This window comes from Sinocyclocheilus anshuiensis, unplaced genomic scaffold, assembly GCF_001515605.1.
Source record: "Sinocyclocheilus anshuiensis isolate Anshui unplaced genomic scaffold, SAMN03320099.WGS_v1.1 scaffold306, whole genome shotgun sequence".
NCBI classification, from domain to species: Eukaryota; Metazoa; Chordata; class Actinopteri; order Cypriniformes; family Cyprinidae; genus Sinocyclocheilus; species Sinocyclocheilus anshuiensis.
In genome coordinates this window covers 118,048-133,769 of record NW_015544175.1, presented here as the reverse complement: position 1 = coordinate 133,769, position 15,722 = coordinate 118,048, and the positions used below count along the sequence as shown (strand labels likewise).

The 15,722-nt window shown below is 36.2% G+C and overlaps 1 protein-coding gene across 2 annotated transcripts in view; it reads right to left on the bottom strand.

The window, feature by feature from the left end:
- LOC107696112 (otoferlin) overlaps positions 1–15,722 on the bottom strand; it is a 62,043-nt gene that overhangs the window by 28,079 nt on the left and 18,242 nt on the right. For both annotated transcript variants that reach the window (XM_016496288.1, XM_016496289.1), the window contains exons 4-5: positions 6,449–6,548; positions 4,547–4,743 (exon numbers count right to left, since the gene is read on the bottom strand). In XM_016496288.1, coding sequence (XP_016351774.1) covers positions 4,547–4,743; positions 6,449–6,548 — 297 coding nt within the window. The remainder of the gene's footprint in view (positions 1–4,546; positions 4,744–6,448; positions 6,549–15,722) is intronic.

The following is a 15,722-nucleotide window of genomic DNA, read 5'->3' as shown; positions in this document are numbered from 1 at the left end:
ATTATTACTCCAGTCTTCAGTGTCACATGATTCGTCAGAAATCATTCTAATATACTGATTTGGTGCTCACTAAACATTTTTTATCATTATCAATGTTGAAAACATTTTGCTGCTTAATATTTTAGTGGAAACCATGATATATATATTTTTAGGATTCTTTGATGAATAGAAAGTTTAAAATAAAAAAAATAAAAAAATAATTTTAAAAGTTTTTAAAAAGTCTAAAAACAGCATTTATTTGAAATACAAATATTTTGTAACATTATAAATATCTTTACTGTCACTTTTGATCAATTTAATGCATCCTTTCTGAATGAAAACTATGAATTCTTCCCCCAAAACTTTTGAACAGTAGTGTAAACATATAAATGCACCACTTGAACTAATTTATTCATGTTACAGATCACTTCTGCACCCTTCAGTAATGTGTTAAAACTAAACAAACACCTCATTGTATCTAGCAACAACAGCTTGATGTAATTTTTTGTCATTTTCTGTAATTGTGCACGTGTGTGATCATGTATCCTTACTACAATACACAAAACATTACAACTAAAAGCAGTGTATCAATTATGTATCGTTCAAGCGCTTGGGAGGACTTGGTGTCTGAGGCTAGTTTTTCTAGCCAAAAGAACTGAGCTGAAACAGAAACTCATGCACATTCTTTGTCAAATCGTTAATCAGAACAAAGTTGTGGGGTAACATATAGTAGTCTAGTATTAACATCATTATTTTTTCCCTCTGGGTCACTCTAAATTATAAATATAGATAGTTTAAACACTATTCAGCAGAGGCATGAATACACTGAAGTGTTTGCTTTAATATGAGCTTCCTTTGTATTTTTTGTCATGTTTTTTTTTTTACAGCAATGCGTAAATGAATAAGAAGCACATTTCTGTTTCATTAATGCGACTCTCTATTAAAGTAATGAATTATTAAACAATGAGCGTCTTTGAACTTTTGTGCCCTAGTTTCTAAAGTGAATGTGGGGGTTCAATGTGACAGTTTTATGCAAAGAGGAGGAGAGAAGAACAAAAGAATGGAGCGATTGAGGCTGAACATTAGACAAAGACAGCGAACTTAACCACTAGAGTAATGCAACAGCTCTAAAGTGACAAACATCCCTGTGCAAATCCCTTTATTCTGTAAAGTTTCATTTGACTGCAAGCTTTCGCCTGTCGTTGCACCAGGCTCAAGAGAATAACGCTCCTGCTCTTACAAACTTACAAACAGCAGGCTTAAACAATGAATCTGATCTGAACTGGCAATTCTAACAGCTTCAACCAACCTAAGGTGGTTAGCTAGTCTTAGATGATTTAAACCAGTTTATCTGGTCTTCGAGCTGGCATTAGGTTTCGTTATTCAGCCAGCCAGCCTGTCCAGACAAAAATTTCCCAAAACCCCTATAAATAGCTGAGCCAAGCTGTGTGACCAGTGAACCACTTCAGGCCCGATTAAACTGTTGTTCCCCCCAGCAGGGTGGTAATTTCTGCTTTACTAAACATGAAAGCACCTCTTCTAGTGCTGAAGATAAACATGCAATGTCCTTTATATGATAATGATGTTGCACACAAAAGGCTGATAGAAGCTGGATGGTCCAATTAAGGTATCAAAAGCTTTATCAAGCTGGTTCAGTGTTGCAGGTGCTTTTTGTGGCGTTTCAAATAACATGTAAAATAAAATGAACAAAACCCTTGTAAAATTTAGATACATCACACATTTACAAGTCCAATAGTAATGCAAATCCATCACAGCCATTTAAATTTAGCCTTGGATACAAGCCACACCTAGTCCAATACTGGAAAAAGGATTTACCTGGATTTTGGCATGAATTAAACTGATCATTAAGCTGATACTATCTTCAACTAAGTCACAACAAACACAGTCTTCGTAAACAAAAGTCCAATCAATGAGACAGAACTGGACATATTTAGTCAGGGCAGCCCTGCAATTCACTGCCTGATGCAAAATAAAATAGACTAACATCAATCAGTGTTTCTTGCGAATAATAAAATGTGTGTTTTTTTTTTTTGTATTAGGCATTCTATTTCCTGCAACTGCCCATGGACGAGAGAAAAGCTAGAAAGAGATCAAGCAGAAAGATCGAAGAGAGAGAGGTGGAGATGAGAGAGGTGTCTTAGTCATTAGAGAGGACTAGCAGTTACTTCAGATCAGAAGTTTCACCATGTCCCACTGGGTCCCAGCAACTTCAGACGTACAACAAACACACACACACTTTCTTCATAGAGAAACTAAAAAAAACTCACACACTTTTAAAAGTAAAACTGTACAACTAAGACTTGTAATCAATAATGAAACAGCACCAGGAATGAGGTTCAAGTGAGGACAGCGGGATACATTATTAAAAATGTCAATGTCAAGTAACCTAAACCTGTCAGGAAACCTTTTTTTAATTACTTAACATAACAATTAACATGACTACATAAGGTTAAAATAACTTTTAAGTGTCCAAATGAAATATCTTTAAAGATAATTGTTCAGTTTCCAGACTGTTACAGACATTTATAAGTAGATACAAAAATACATACATTTTGTAATTAATATTAATTCTTCAAAGTGTTAAAGACGCTAATTGGTATAGAATGCAAAGTAGCAGTAAAGCCAGACTCTTAAAATTATATTCAGTTCATAACTAGGAAGAAACTTGGAATGAAAGTCTCAAGGTCTTTGAAAGAGTACCAAACTTTTTGTGTGAACTCTAAAGTCATCTATAAAGCATGAAAGACAGTGGTTTTGTGCTCACTCTTTCTGGTCAGAAAAAGAAAATATGTTGTATAAGGTCTCCATATGCGTTGCTTGCTTGCAAGTGTGCAGAAAGGAGTGGAGAGAAGAAATTGACTTTTCTGGTGTGTATGTGTGTGTGTGTGTTTGTTTGTCTGACGTAGAAACTGTCATCTATCCCAACTATGCAATGCATAATAAACTTTCATATCACACCCTATTTATTCCGACTTCAACGATTCCTTCCATCTTCTCCGCTCCCTGTCTCTTCTCTTTTACTCCATTAAATAATGCTAAATTTATATATGCTAAAGTTGCTGTATTAATAATAGCTCTCTAACAAGAAATTATCCTGAATGAAGATAAGGCCCATATCCAGAGGCAACATGAACGGAGTAGCATATAGACATAAATTGTCTCAAACTAGAAGCATCACTTTATATTATGAGACTGAATCCTGAGTGAAGACATAAGAAGTCACAATAATATGGAAAATTTTAAGTTTAAATGAAATAGATTGTCTTCATAGAGATTTACTTGAAATAAAAAGCGAGTAAGCAAGCAAAGGAAATCAGATAAACAGCTCTCATAAAACACTTGCTAAAGAGAAAACAAAGATAGATTTGAAGGAATACTTGAATTCCAGAATAACTATTTGTTTTAATAACAATATGATTTATTGGTTGAATACTTACTAAATTAAATGGGGCTTTCAAAACAATCCAAAACCACCTACAGATCTCTTGTGGCTGCTTTAATTTACCTAGTAGTAACTTTAAACAACTTTCCCGATATAGATTTTTCTAGCAGTAATCATAAATATGCATCAGTATGTAAACACATCCACACAGAAACACTAATGGTGCCCACGCACAAACCATGATGGAGTACGCTTGTGTCTGTGTATGGTTATAGTACAGGTACATCTCGAAAAATTAGAATATCATGAAAAAGGTCAATATTTTTTGTCACTCATTTCAGAAAGTAAAACCCATATATTATATAGATTCATTACACATAGAGTGAAATATTTCAAGCCTTTATTTCTTGAAATTTTAATGATTATGGCTTACAGATAATGAAAACCCAAAATTCAGTGTCTCAGAAAATTAGAATATTGTGAAAAAGTTCAATATTGGAAAGTCATGGTGTCACACCCTAATCAGCTAATTACCTCAAAACACCTGCAAAGGTTTCCTGAGCCTTAATATTTCACTCTATGTGTAATGAATCTATATAATATATGGGTTTCACTTTCTGAAATGAGTGACAAAAAATATTGACCTTTTTCATGATATTCTAATTTTTTGAGATGTACCTGTATATAGATCAGTGGACCTGTGGAGACTGGAAGGCTTAGTGGAAATCAATGCATCCCACACATTTCAGACATCCATGTCTTCATTACTCAGCAAAAATGTCCTCACAGTGAAAAAGATGTGCTAATAAGATTATTTGTTAATACGATGAGCAAATGTATATTTTTTAGTTAGATTACTTCTTTTATATAGGTCAGATGTATATTTTTTGCTGTGTATATTGCTGTATACACGTGTGTATATATATATATATATATATATATATGTAACACCATGGTCCTGTTAAGCACAACATTGCATGTCTCTATACTCACTTGACTGAACTTGACACATATAATAAATAGGCAAGAATACTTAATCTAATTTCCTCCTCATTATCTTCTTCATCACTATTATCATCATCACAGAATTCTCTGTGCCACTGCATACAGAGGATGATGATGAGGGTGATTATTTTAACTGAGGCTGGCTAAGATGACACTTACTTGCGGAATGTGGGATTGCCGTGGATAGATCGTCCAGGTGACGTCCCGGAGCTCTGGCTGCGTCCAGAGAGTAGACTGTCTGTTTCAAACTGGAAAGTTCCATCACAGTCATCTGGAACATCAAGGAATTCACCATCGCTCCACACCTTCACACTCCCATCCATGGTCTGATATTTGATCTCTATGGAAATACTTGTCTGAAATACAAAATGATAAATAAAAAACATAATAATTTAAATTAACATATTTATGTAAAAAAAATTAAAATATGCACAGTACATATTTATTTCACTTTTTTACTTGTCTTCAAGTGGACTACTAAATATAACATAACATAATAAAATAAAATAATACAAGAACAAACGTTTATATCTATTATTGAAAAACCTGAAATATACGTATATCTTATTGTACATTTTATTTAAAATACGTTCTGCACAAAACAGAAATTAAGTACTAAGTAAACCCTAACTAATTCACAGGTTTCACAAGCAATTAAGACATTTGTCTAATCCTGACAAAGCTGAAGAAAGGTTTAGGGTTAGGTGTTAGAGTTAAGTGTTAGGGTTAGGGTCATGCTAACCCATGTGGCAGTATAAGTCTGTCAGCATCAGTTACCCTTTTCTTCTCATGTTTACAAACTCATTAGAAGGAACAAGGAACAATTTAGCCTTAGTCCAGCTTATCCCTGTCAACTGCCTTACGGTCACTTCTCCCAAGGGCACAAGTCATACAAAAGGGGGAACCTGAGACCTGCTGCAACTTTACTTAGATATAACCCCTGCTTTAATTAACCAAGACAAATTTCACACTTTGCTGATGTCTCATCTCAACAGAAAAAAATTAATGAATAAAAATAAAGAATCAGTTTTATAGTTTTTGCAGAGTATTAGTAAGTACAAGTGGACCATCAAAGACTAAGAATAAAAGTAGTACAATTTCTTAAAAGTTGCTTTTTTGATGCAAAAATCATAAAAATGTTACAATTATGTTAAGTATTGCTCTGGGTCGAGTATGAAATAGAAATGGAGGAGAAACATCTGACACAGCGTTACTCAACTATGTGAATAGTTTAGATTGACTTTTCTTGGTAATGCAACCAATAGAATATGTGTTTCTCTCATTTTAGAAAGTTTTTGTTTTCCTATCCACAATATTTTAATTTAGTTTGAGGTTTTTTAATTTAGTTTTTTAAAAACTCTATCTTTGCCCTAAGCAAGATAAAAGATGACCAAGGACCAGCCAGTGATCACTATGTATTGTGTTGCATAACAGCTTTGACAATTTAATAATAACTCCTTCTGTGTTGTGCTGTGAAAAAAAAAAGTCAAGTTTTGAGTGGCATGAGGGTGGGCAGATAATGACAGTGTTTTCAGTTTAAAGCAAATAATTTGTGGAAGATCAAAATTTAACACATTTAGGCAAATGCAAATGAATTAATAATAATCCACTTAGCTTAAAAATGTTTAAAAGGAGCAATGACCAAACTATTTTGTTGGTAAGATCTTGGCTGAAAATGCAGCAGATCAGCAATCAAAGGTGTCTTAATAGAGAAAATCATTTTAATTTTAACACCACCTAAACCGATATTTTATTTAATCAAGCAATTAATTATCCTAACACAGATGAGCAGGACCCATACAGAAATCAACCTGCATATGATGGTGGATATCACAGAAAAAGATAAATAAAACTGAACAGTCCTCTATAGCCTCCGAGTAGACCTGTAACCATGACAACAACATTTTTGTGCAAGTTTCGCAAAAAACAGACCCCTGTGGTGAAATATGTGAATGGATGTTTTTGTGAGTGTGTGTGTTATATGAAAAAAGAGCATTTCTGATCTGTCAGACCAGAACATAAACATGCACACACACACTGCCTGCGATCCTCACGTCTCACCCGTATGGCTGTGTTATTGTCGTCAATAAGAGTGTCAGACACCTCCAAGTGACCCTCCTCCACCACCTTCTGCAGAACCATGCGGAAAGTGCCAATTAACCTGCAAACACAAAAAGATCAGTCAGACAGCTGTGTTTAACAACAGTCTAACACTTTCCTTCACTCACTCTGGTCCAGCCCAATGCGCACTGAACTTAAAAGGGTGGTTTGGTCACAGTGAGGGAGATACACTGTGACAACTACAAAGACAATGAAAAATAACAACAATGTGAGAAACACACTCACACACACACAAATAGACTCTATACATGAAATAAAATATTAAAGTATGTAAAGCTGAGATAGATATCACGAACTTCAAAGACAATATCTTTACGGCTTTTTTAATATCTATTTTTAAACTTTATAAATTTACTGCTACTGTTATTAGCAGTCAGCCATGATTAATTATACTATTGTTTAAAGTTGGTAATATTTTTGAAAGCTGCATTTATTTGATCAAAAATACAGCAAAAACAGTAATATTGTGAGATATTATTCAATTTAAAATAACTTATCTATTTTTCTATATTTTAAAACATAATTATTCCTGTGATGACAAAGGCGAAGTTTTCATCCTTTAAAAATCCTTTAGAAATCATTCTAATATGCTGATTTAGTGCTCAAGAAAATTGACTATTATCATCACACTTGAAAATGGTTGTGCTGTTTAATTATTTTGTGGAAGCTGTAATACATTTCTCCAGGATTCTTTGATAAATAGAAAGTTAAGTCATCTTTTATTTTAAGGAAATCTTTTGTGAACAATTTAATAGTAATTACAAGTAATTACTGTTTTGAACAATTTATTTTGTCCTTGCTGAATAAAAGTATTAATTTCTTAAAAAAATAAATAAATAAATAAATATATATATATGTCAGACTCTGGTCCGTGTTTTGTGTGTGCTTTGCTCCTTGTGTGCCTTTCTGTGTTTCCTTATTTGATCATTTTCCTGTCCTTGTTTAGTTTAATTATGATTCGTTCAGCTGTGTCTGTGTTTATGTACCCTGTGTTCCATGGATTAAAGACTGTTTCGTTTATTCACCGTCTCTTAGTTCCGGTTATCCTCGTGTGTGTGTCGTGACAGAAGACCAGACCAAAACAGTAAGCGGTGCCCCTTCTCCCGTGTTTTTTTTGTTTTCCCTTTTCTTCTCCCCGCGGTATGAGGACCGCCCCGCTGTCAAGCGCGCTGGCCGCACCGTTGTCATGCCCTCCGGCCGCGGCTCACTCCAGCCCGTCGGCCGCACCACCAGTGTCTGCTCCAGCCCCGGAGCTCGCTCCAGTGTCGGCTCCAGTCCCGGAGCTCGCTCTAGTGTTGGCTCCAGCCCCGGAGCTCACTCTAGTGTCGGCTCCAGCCCCGGAGCTCGCTCCAGTGAGGGCTCCTGCTCCCGAGTATAGCCCACGGAGGGCTACTGTTCCCGAGTATAGCCCAGGGAGGGCTCCAGATCCCCAGTTAAGCCCAGGGAGGGCTCCAGATCCTCAGTTAAGCCCAGGGAGGGTTTCGGATCCCCAGTTAAGCCCAGGGAGGGCTGCATGTCCCCTGTCATGGCCCACGGAGGGCCTCGGAACCCGTAAGTTTCCCCAAGTATTTTTTTGGGGGGGGGGGGCATAGTAGGGCTCCAGCCGTAGAGGCCGAGGCGGGGGCTGGGGCCGCGGAGGCTGCTTTGCCATGGCCTCCTGAACTACCTGCTCCGTCATGGCCTCCCGAGTCACCTGCCAGATCCGCCATGGTGCCCAGCGCTGCCAGATCCACCATGGCGCCCCGAACTGCCGGATCCACCATGGATCCCGGAACGGGCGCCGCCCTGGAGGCCTTCCATCCAGTAACCCTGCTCATAGAGGCCTCCAGAGCGCCCTCTGGGGGGGAGTTATGTCAGACTCTGGTCCGTGTTTTGTGTTTTGCTCCTCATGTGCCTTTCTGTGTTTCCTTATTTGGTTATTTTCCTGTCCTTGTTTAGTTTAATTATGATTCCGTTCAGCTGTGTTCTATTAATTTCCCTTGTATTTAAGTTCCTGCCTGTTCAGTTTCCCTTTTGTCTGGTCTACTCGTTACGTGGATGTGTTTCCTGCTGTCTTCTGTGTTTATGTACCCTGTGTTCCATGGATTAAAAACTGTTTTGTATATTCCTCGTCTCCTCGCTCCTTAGCTCCGGTTATCCTCGTGTGTGTGTGTCGTGACTATATAAATATATATTTACAATGTTTACAAGATTATTATTATTATTATTATTATTATTATTTATTTTTAGTTAGGAAACAGCCTTTAACAGCATTAGTTATAAAAACAATTGGGGAAATACTAGTAAATTAGCTGTACTGTCAAAAAAATAACATTATTAAATTCGTTTTTTATTGTTTAATCAGACATTTTCCAATAAAAACGAAGTTTAATTTCTTTATTTCAACAAGAAAGCTGCAATCTCTCCAGCCACACAAACACATGCTTTATACGTAACCACAATGTCTGTCATGAGTTTAGAAGCACACAGACGCACAAATCAAGACATAAGAAGATCAGCAAACACATGGGCGATAGTGATGTGTCTTTGTTTTGTGATCTGATTGTTAACTCAACTCTCTATGAAAACTGATAGGCAGTGAACCAAAGCAATCAGAAGCTCTGGACTGACCAATTAAACGCCACATGTAGTTAGAGTACACACACTCTCTCTTGTCTATTACTGCATCACTGTCAGGAAGAGAAAGACAGGCGGGTCTATCCATGTAGTCAGTGAATATGATGAGAAAACACATTAAACCACCCTAAACCGCTAACATTTTTAGCACCTGCCTCTGAGGTACAGCTATATTCAAATGTGAACTGACACACTCAACACCATTGTTCAGCCAGAAGGACTCGATAAAGGGAAAAAAGACCATTGTGATTGATATGTGCCCAGTTCAGTGGTGAAATAATGACTTTTTGACTGTCACTGAACTGTATGCATCCACGGGTGAATAATTCACTGATCCTGGATCAGGTTCTGGCTCCCGATCAACTTTTCTAAAGACCCCACATACATTATTGATCCCCTGAACAAACAACAGACAATTGACTTTCATCTGCTCCATAATTTACTGCGTCCTGCCTTGTCAAGTCACTAGTCTTTTGTTGTAGCGGTCAGAACTGGAGAATTCACAACCATAAATATCCATATTTACTAAGGTAATGTTAAAAAAAAAAACATGTTTTTCAAGCATAACCCAACTACCAGTTTTTCCCAAATTGCTTTCCAACATTTTTACCACGTTAATTTCCTACAGTATACTAAAACCATATGACACTGTCAAATTGATTTCTGATGTTCCGATCTGTGTTCTAAATAATAATTGTAATCAGTTTGGACTTCTTTTTACTACTTTACTGTTTTTAATATTATTTTTACCGTTATTGTGAAGGCCATAACCACCACAGACATTGAGTAGGACATATCGTAGCAGGGACATATCTAATACCAAGGACCTGCCGAGAAGGAGTTTTCACTTTGTTAGCGAGTAATATAATGAGTGGCCATGTTGGAGACAGAATTTGAAGCTTTTCTGCATATTCGCTGTAGTTGTCATCAGTAGCAGATCCTGATATAGAGCAGCAGTGCTCTCTCCTGCACAGCACTCTCTTCCAGTGATATCACTAATTTAAATGCATGAAAATGCAGACCAACATCTGATATACATCCACTGACATAAAGCATCACATGTCATTGGATTCAAACCCAGGCTTACTTCTAAACTAACTCCCTACTACTTTTTAAACACGGTGAGTATTTAAAACATACACATACTTCTGTTAAAAAGTTTGGGGTTTGGTAAGATGTTTAAATGTCTCTCTATCTACTGTTCTCTCTCTTTGAATGTCTCTCTATCTCTTTGATTTCATTTGATCGAAAATACAGCAAATTATTATTACAATTTAAAATAATGATGGCAAAGCTGGATCTTCATCAGCCATTACTTCAGTCTTCAGTGTCACATGATCTTTCAGAAATCATTCTTATATGCTAATTTGGTGCTCAAGTACCGCAAATGTGATGCATTTTTTTCAGAATTCTTTGATAAATCAAGCACAAAAGTGCAATTATCTGAAGCAGAACACTTTGTAACATTACTGTCTCTTTTGATTTAATTGATTTCTTCTCATATTGACTATAATTGCAGGACGGCGTCCTATTAATGCCTTTGCAGAAATCTACAATGTCACCACCTGGTGGTCAGTTGTTCATGAAATAACAACAGCAGTGCTGAATGAATCTTCCCAAGGATAGGAAATCTTCATCTCTAATGTATAACCTTTAAGTCTTGCATAAAGAAGATAGAGTTTCTGAGCTACACATCAGTCTCACACCTGGTGTTTTGTCCCGACCTACTGAGTTTGCAAAGCTCAAGATATCACATGGTGTTTGTCGATACAGTCAGCTACAGTACGTAATGCATATGATGGATAGAAATTACATCTGTAAATAACAAACAAATAGCTAATGAGCTGCGTGGTTGACATATGTCACAATGGCATGTGAACTATTCAGCAGATGCTTTTCTTATAAATTGTGATCTATTCACAGGTGTCATTGAGACCACAATAGATATCTGTGAACTTAAAACACAAAACAAAGCGCTGACCATTGATTGCACACCATAATTAAATTAACTTAATAGTCGTGGTAGATTTTTCTACTGGCGCCCACGACAGCTGTTGATTTACTTAGTCACGTCGATGTAGCCAGACCTGTTGAAATGGAACTGACTTAGATTGGAAGAGACATCAGATTCACTCACAAGCAAGAGCAACAGAGAATCTGTTAACACCACTGCAACCTAACATCTCAACTCAATCTAGAATCTGATGTATTCTAGAGAAACGTCAGGAAGTTAACCATATATACAACTACACACACTGACGTCTGCATCAGCAGGAGTGTCACACCATTCAGGACACAGAATTTACACGTCATTCAGTGGAGAACAGCTAGTAATGACTGTCAGCCATTCCACCACCACTGAAGGAAGACAGTGGATGGAAACACACCACAGCATTTCTTCAGAAAAAGAGCAGTGGGGAAAAACTTCACAGACTGAATACTGACAGGTACAGGTACAGGTACAGAAAAAAAAACAGGAGCACTGCATTCCATCAACAAGTTTCTAGAAAATACTGTAACTGGAACTGATAGGGTGGACCTCAATCCTGTGTCTGCTCTCTCACTCATATCTCATGAATGTTATAAAATGTAAATTAGAATACACATTATAATAAATGTAATAAACTAATAATTAAAATGACTTTAATACTGCCACAAGAAAATATTAAAACATTATAATTAAAACATATTAATTTATTTATAAACCTGAAGAGAAACATTCAAATCATTGTTTTAAAAATTGTGCGGGGAAGGAGAGACAAACACTTTACTTATAAAAATAAACAAATGAAGTGTTCAGATGCAAAAGCCTCAGAGTGCCATCTGAAATTTTCTTCTAAAATTAGCATTTTTATCAGGCTCCTATGTTTAGGTTCAGTAATTTTACTTTAATGGCAATGTATAGGTCATTTTCTATGCCATTAAAGTGAAATAAATTAACATAAATATAGGAGCCTGATAAAAATGCTCATTTTAGATGAAAATTTCAGATGACACTTAAGAAGCTTTTGCATCTGAACTCTTCAAATATACTAAATATATAAAATACAATAAATGATTTACAGCACAAAACCTGCAGTAGGATGGCCTCACCCCTGCTGTTATCATGTGTAATAATATCTCAAAATACTAGAAAGGCTCAAATTGTCTACACATGCTACTAGACTGTCAAAACAGCATGATTATGAAAACCAGCGTCACAAAGAGTTCAGCCATTATGAGTTATGAGGTCATATATGGTCAGATGGAAATAACAAAGACTGCAAAACAAACAAGCTTTAGTTTGTCTGAGAGAAAACATTTAAATAACCATTGCTGTGTTGCTGCAGTTTGTTTGGAGACCACAGGTTGAAGCCATGAATGTTAATTACTTGAATTAAATGGAAATGTATTTAGGCTTTGTTTATAGCCTTGCTTCACGCACTTCTTCTTCAAATTTAAGACTGTAATAATTCTTGTATATGTCTTGATTACATTGTATTTTCTAAAAATAGCCTCTTAAATATATAGAGACGTGTGTCAATAAACCTATTTTAGCTGATCTGATAGCAAATGTGACCGTGGACCACAAAACCAGTCTTAAAGGGTTAGTTCACCCAAAAATGAAAATTACCCTCAAGTCATCCTAGGTGTATATGACTTTCTTCTTTCAGACGAATCCAGTTGGAGTTATATAAAAAATTGTCTTTGATCTTTCAAGCTGTTTAATGCCACTCAGCGTGTGTTGCATGCATCAGTCCAAAATAAGTTAAATAAAAAGCGCCCATCCATAAAAAAGTGTCTCACACGGCTCCGGGGGGTGAACCAAGGATATTATAGTTTTGAATTTTTAAATTAGTTTTTATATTAATATTGTTTTCAAATCTCCTATAATTTCAGTTTAGTTTTATTTAGTTTCATTAATGGTTTTGTTAGTTTTAGTTTAGTTTTTATTTTGTGAACACATTTTTATTTAGTTTTTATATATTTTAGTTTCAGTTTTAGTTTTAGTAATTATAGTTTAGCAGAGTTAATGGAACACTTCCAATGTATACCAAAGTAAGACATTTAATTTTAGCAAAGTTGAATGTTTGCACAGTTTAGTTAACTCTTGTGCAAACCTCTTAATAATGAAAATAAATTAATTGGTTACAATTGAACAAAAACCCAAAATATGCAACTTATGTAAAGGTTTTCAGAGATACTAGAAAGCTACAGGCAGCTGAGTTTTTATCAGGGTTGGAGGAGCTAAATTCTGCAGGACAGTAACCCCTCCAGTGCTGGATTTGAGGAAATCTGTTCTTTGTAATCGTCATTGAAATTCTGTAAACAACAAATTTGTTGGATCTTTTGCAGACGAGCCACCGCTGCACACTACTGTATGTCCCACCTCTCCCTCTATGAACGAACACAATAAAAAGAAACAATCTAAAATGCTTTGAAACCTCATACTACTCAAAACTAAATGCGATATGTTGATTTAAATGATGTTTGCACTTTACTTTGCTGAGCCGCTCCAGCGCGCACGCGCTTCAGATGAGCAACGCAATCATCCCAGTTCTAAAGCAACACAGGACACTGCAAGCTGTGAAATCACAGTGCGGCTGCCGCTTTCTCTCATTTTGGATGCGTTTTGTACAGTCAAAGCGATGCTCGTGTCATGGACTCGAGGCGGACATTGCCATAGTATTCGTAAAGCGTGACAAAATGACTATTCACTGAAGTCAGCTCATCCAAAAATTGCAATTATGTGTCTGTTAACTTCTCATGTTGTTCTCGCACGTCAAACACGCTTTTAAACATCCGTGCGCTGTAAGGTGTGCATTATTATTATTTCCCATTTCATATTTTATAGTTATTTCCCATTTAATTTCCCACGTCTTGTTTTTTAAATGCAAAAACGCATCCTCTTTTGAACATTAAAGCATGTCAACATATTCTGTTACACCAAATACACAAAATAATGATCTTTAAAAAAGCATCATATAACCCCTTTAATATCGTTTTCAAATTTCCTGTAATTTCAGTTTAGTTTTATTTAGTTTCATTAATGGTTTTGGTAGTTTTAGTTTAGTTTTTATTTTGTGAACACATTTTTATTTAGTTTTTATATATTTTAGTTTCAGTTTTAGTTTTAGTAATTATAGTTTAGCAGAGTTAATGGAACACTTCCAATGTATACCAAAGCAAGACATTTAATTTTAGCAAAGTTGAATGTTTGCACAGTTTAGTTAACTCTTGTGCAAACCTCTTAATAATGAAAATAAATTAATTGGTTACAATTGAACAAAAACCCAAAATATGCAACTTATGTAAAGGTTTTCAGAGATACTAGAAAGCTACAGGCAGCTGAGTTTTTATCAGGGTTGGAGGAGCTAAATTCTGCAGGACAGTAACCCCTCCAGTGCTGGATTTGAGGAAATCTGTTCTTTGTAATCGTCATTGAAACTCTGTAAACAACTAATTTGTTGGATCTTTTGCAGACGAGCCACCGGTGCACACTACTGTATGTCCCGTCTCTCCCTCCATGAACGAACACAATAAAAAGAAACAATCTAAAATGCTTTGAAACCTCATACTACTCAAAACTAAATGCGATATGTTGATTTAAATGATGTTTGCACTTTACTTTGCTGAGCCGCTCCAGCGCGCACGCGCTTCAGATGAGCAACGCAATCATCCCAGTTCTAAAGCTACACAGGACACGGCAAGCTGTGAAATCACCGTGCGGCTGCCGCTTTCTCTCATTTTGGATGCGTTTTGTACAGTCAAAGCGGTGCTCGAGTCATGGACTCGAGGCGGACGTTGCCATAGTATTCGTAAAGCGTGACAAAATGACTATTCACTGAAGTCAGCTCATCCAAAAATTGTAATTATGTGTCTGTTAACTTACTCTCATGTTGCTCTCGCACGTCAAACACGCTTTTAAACGTCCGTGCGCTGTAAGGTGTGCATTATTATTATTTCCCATTTCATATTTTATAGTTATTTCCCATTTCATTTCCCGCGTCTTGTTTTTTTTAAATGCAAAAACGCATTCTCCGTGAATAGCCGCTTAGGATTCAGCTCACGTGCATGAAGCGCCATCTACAGGTATTTCCCTAAACAACCACAGGTCAGATTTTCTGGCATAGAATGAGAGCTTATTAAATCACGAACACGATTATTTATTTTTGCTAATTGTTATTTTATTTTAGTTAGTTTTTCCATTACTGTTGTTAGTTTCGTTTAGTCTGAGTTTTTCATTTATTTTGAAATTTTATTTTTATTTCTGTTTTGTTTTTTGACCAATAGTTTTTGTGTTAGTTTCAGTTTTCATTTACGAAAATAACCTTGGGGTGAACAAAGGCCTCCTGTAGCGAATCGATGCGTTTTTGTAAGAAAAATATCCATATTCAAAAATAATAATCACTTTAATGTAGCTTGTGCCAACAGTCCTACACGGAAGCAGCTCCGGGCTGATGACGTATGAGTTCAGCGCTGCGCATGCATGCATGCAAAGTGAGTCTCGTGAAAACCAATGTTTGTTTACAGGAGCAAAGGATGCAAAGTTTCCTTACTTTAGCAAAGAAAAACCAGTCTCCTCTTGGCTTATATCGAAATCCTCCGACATTCTTCT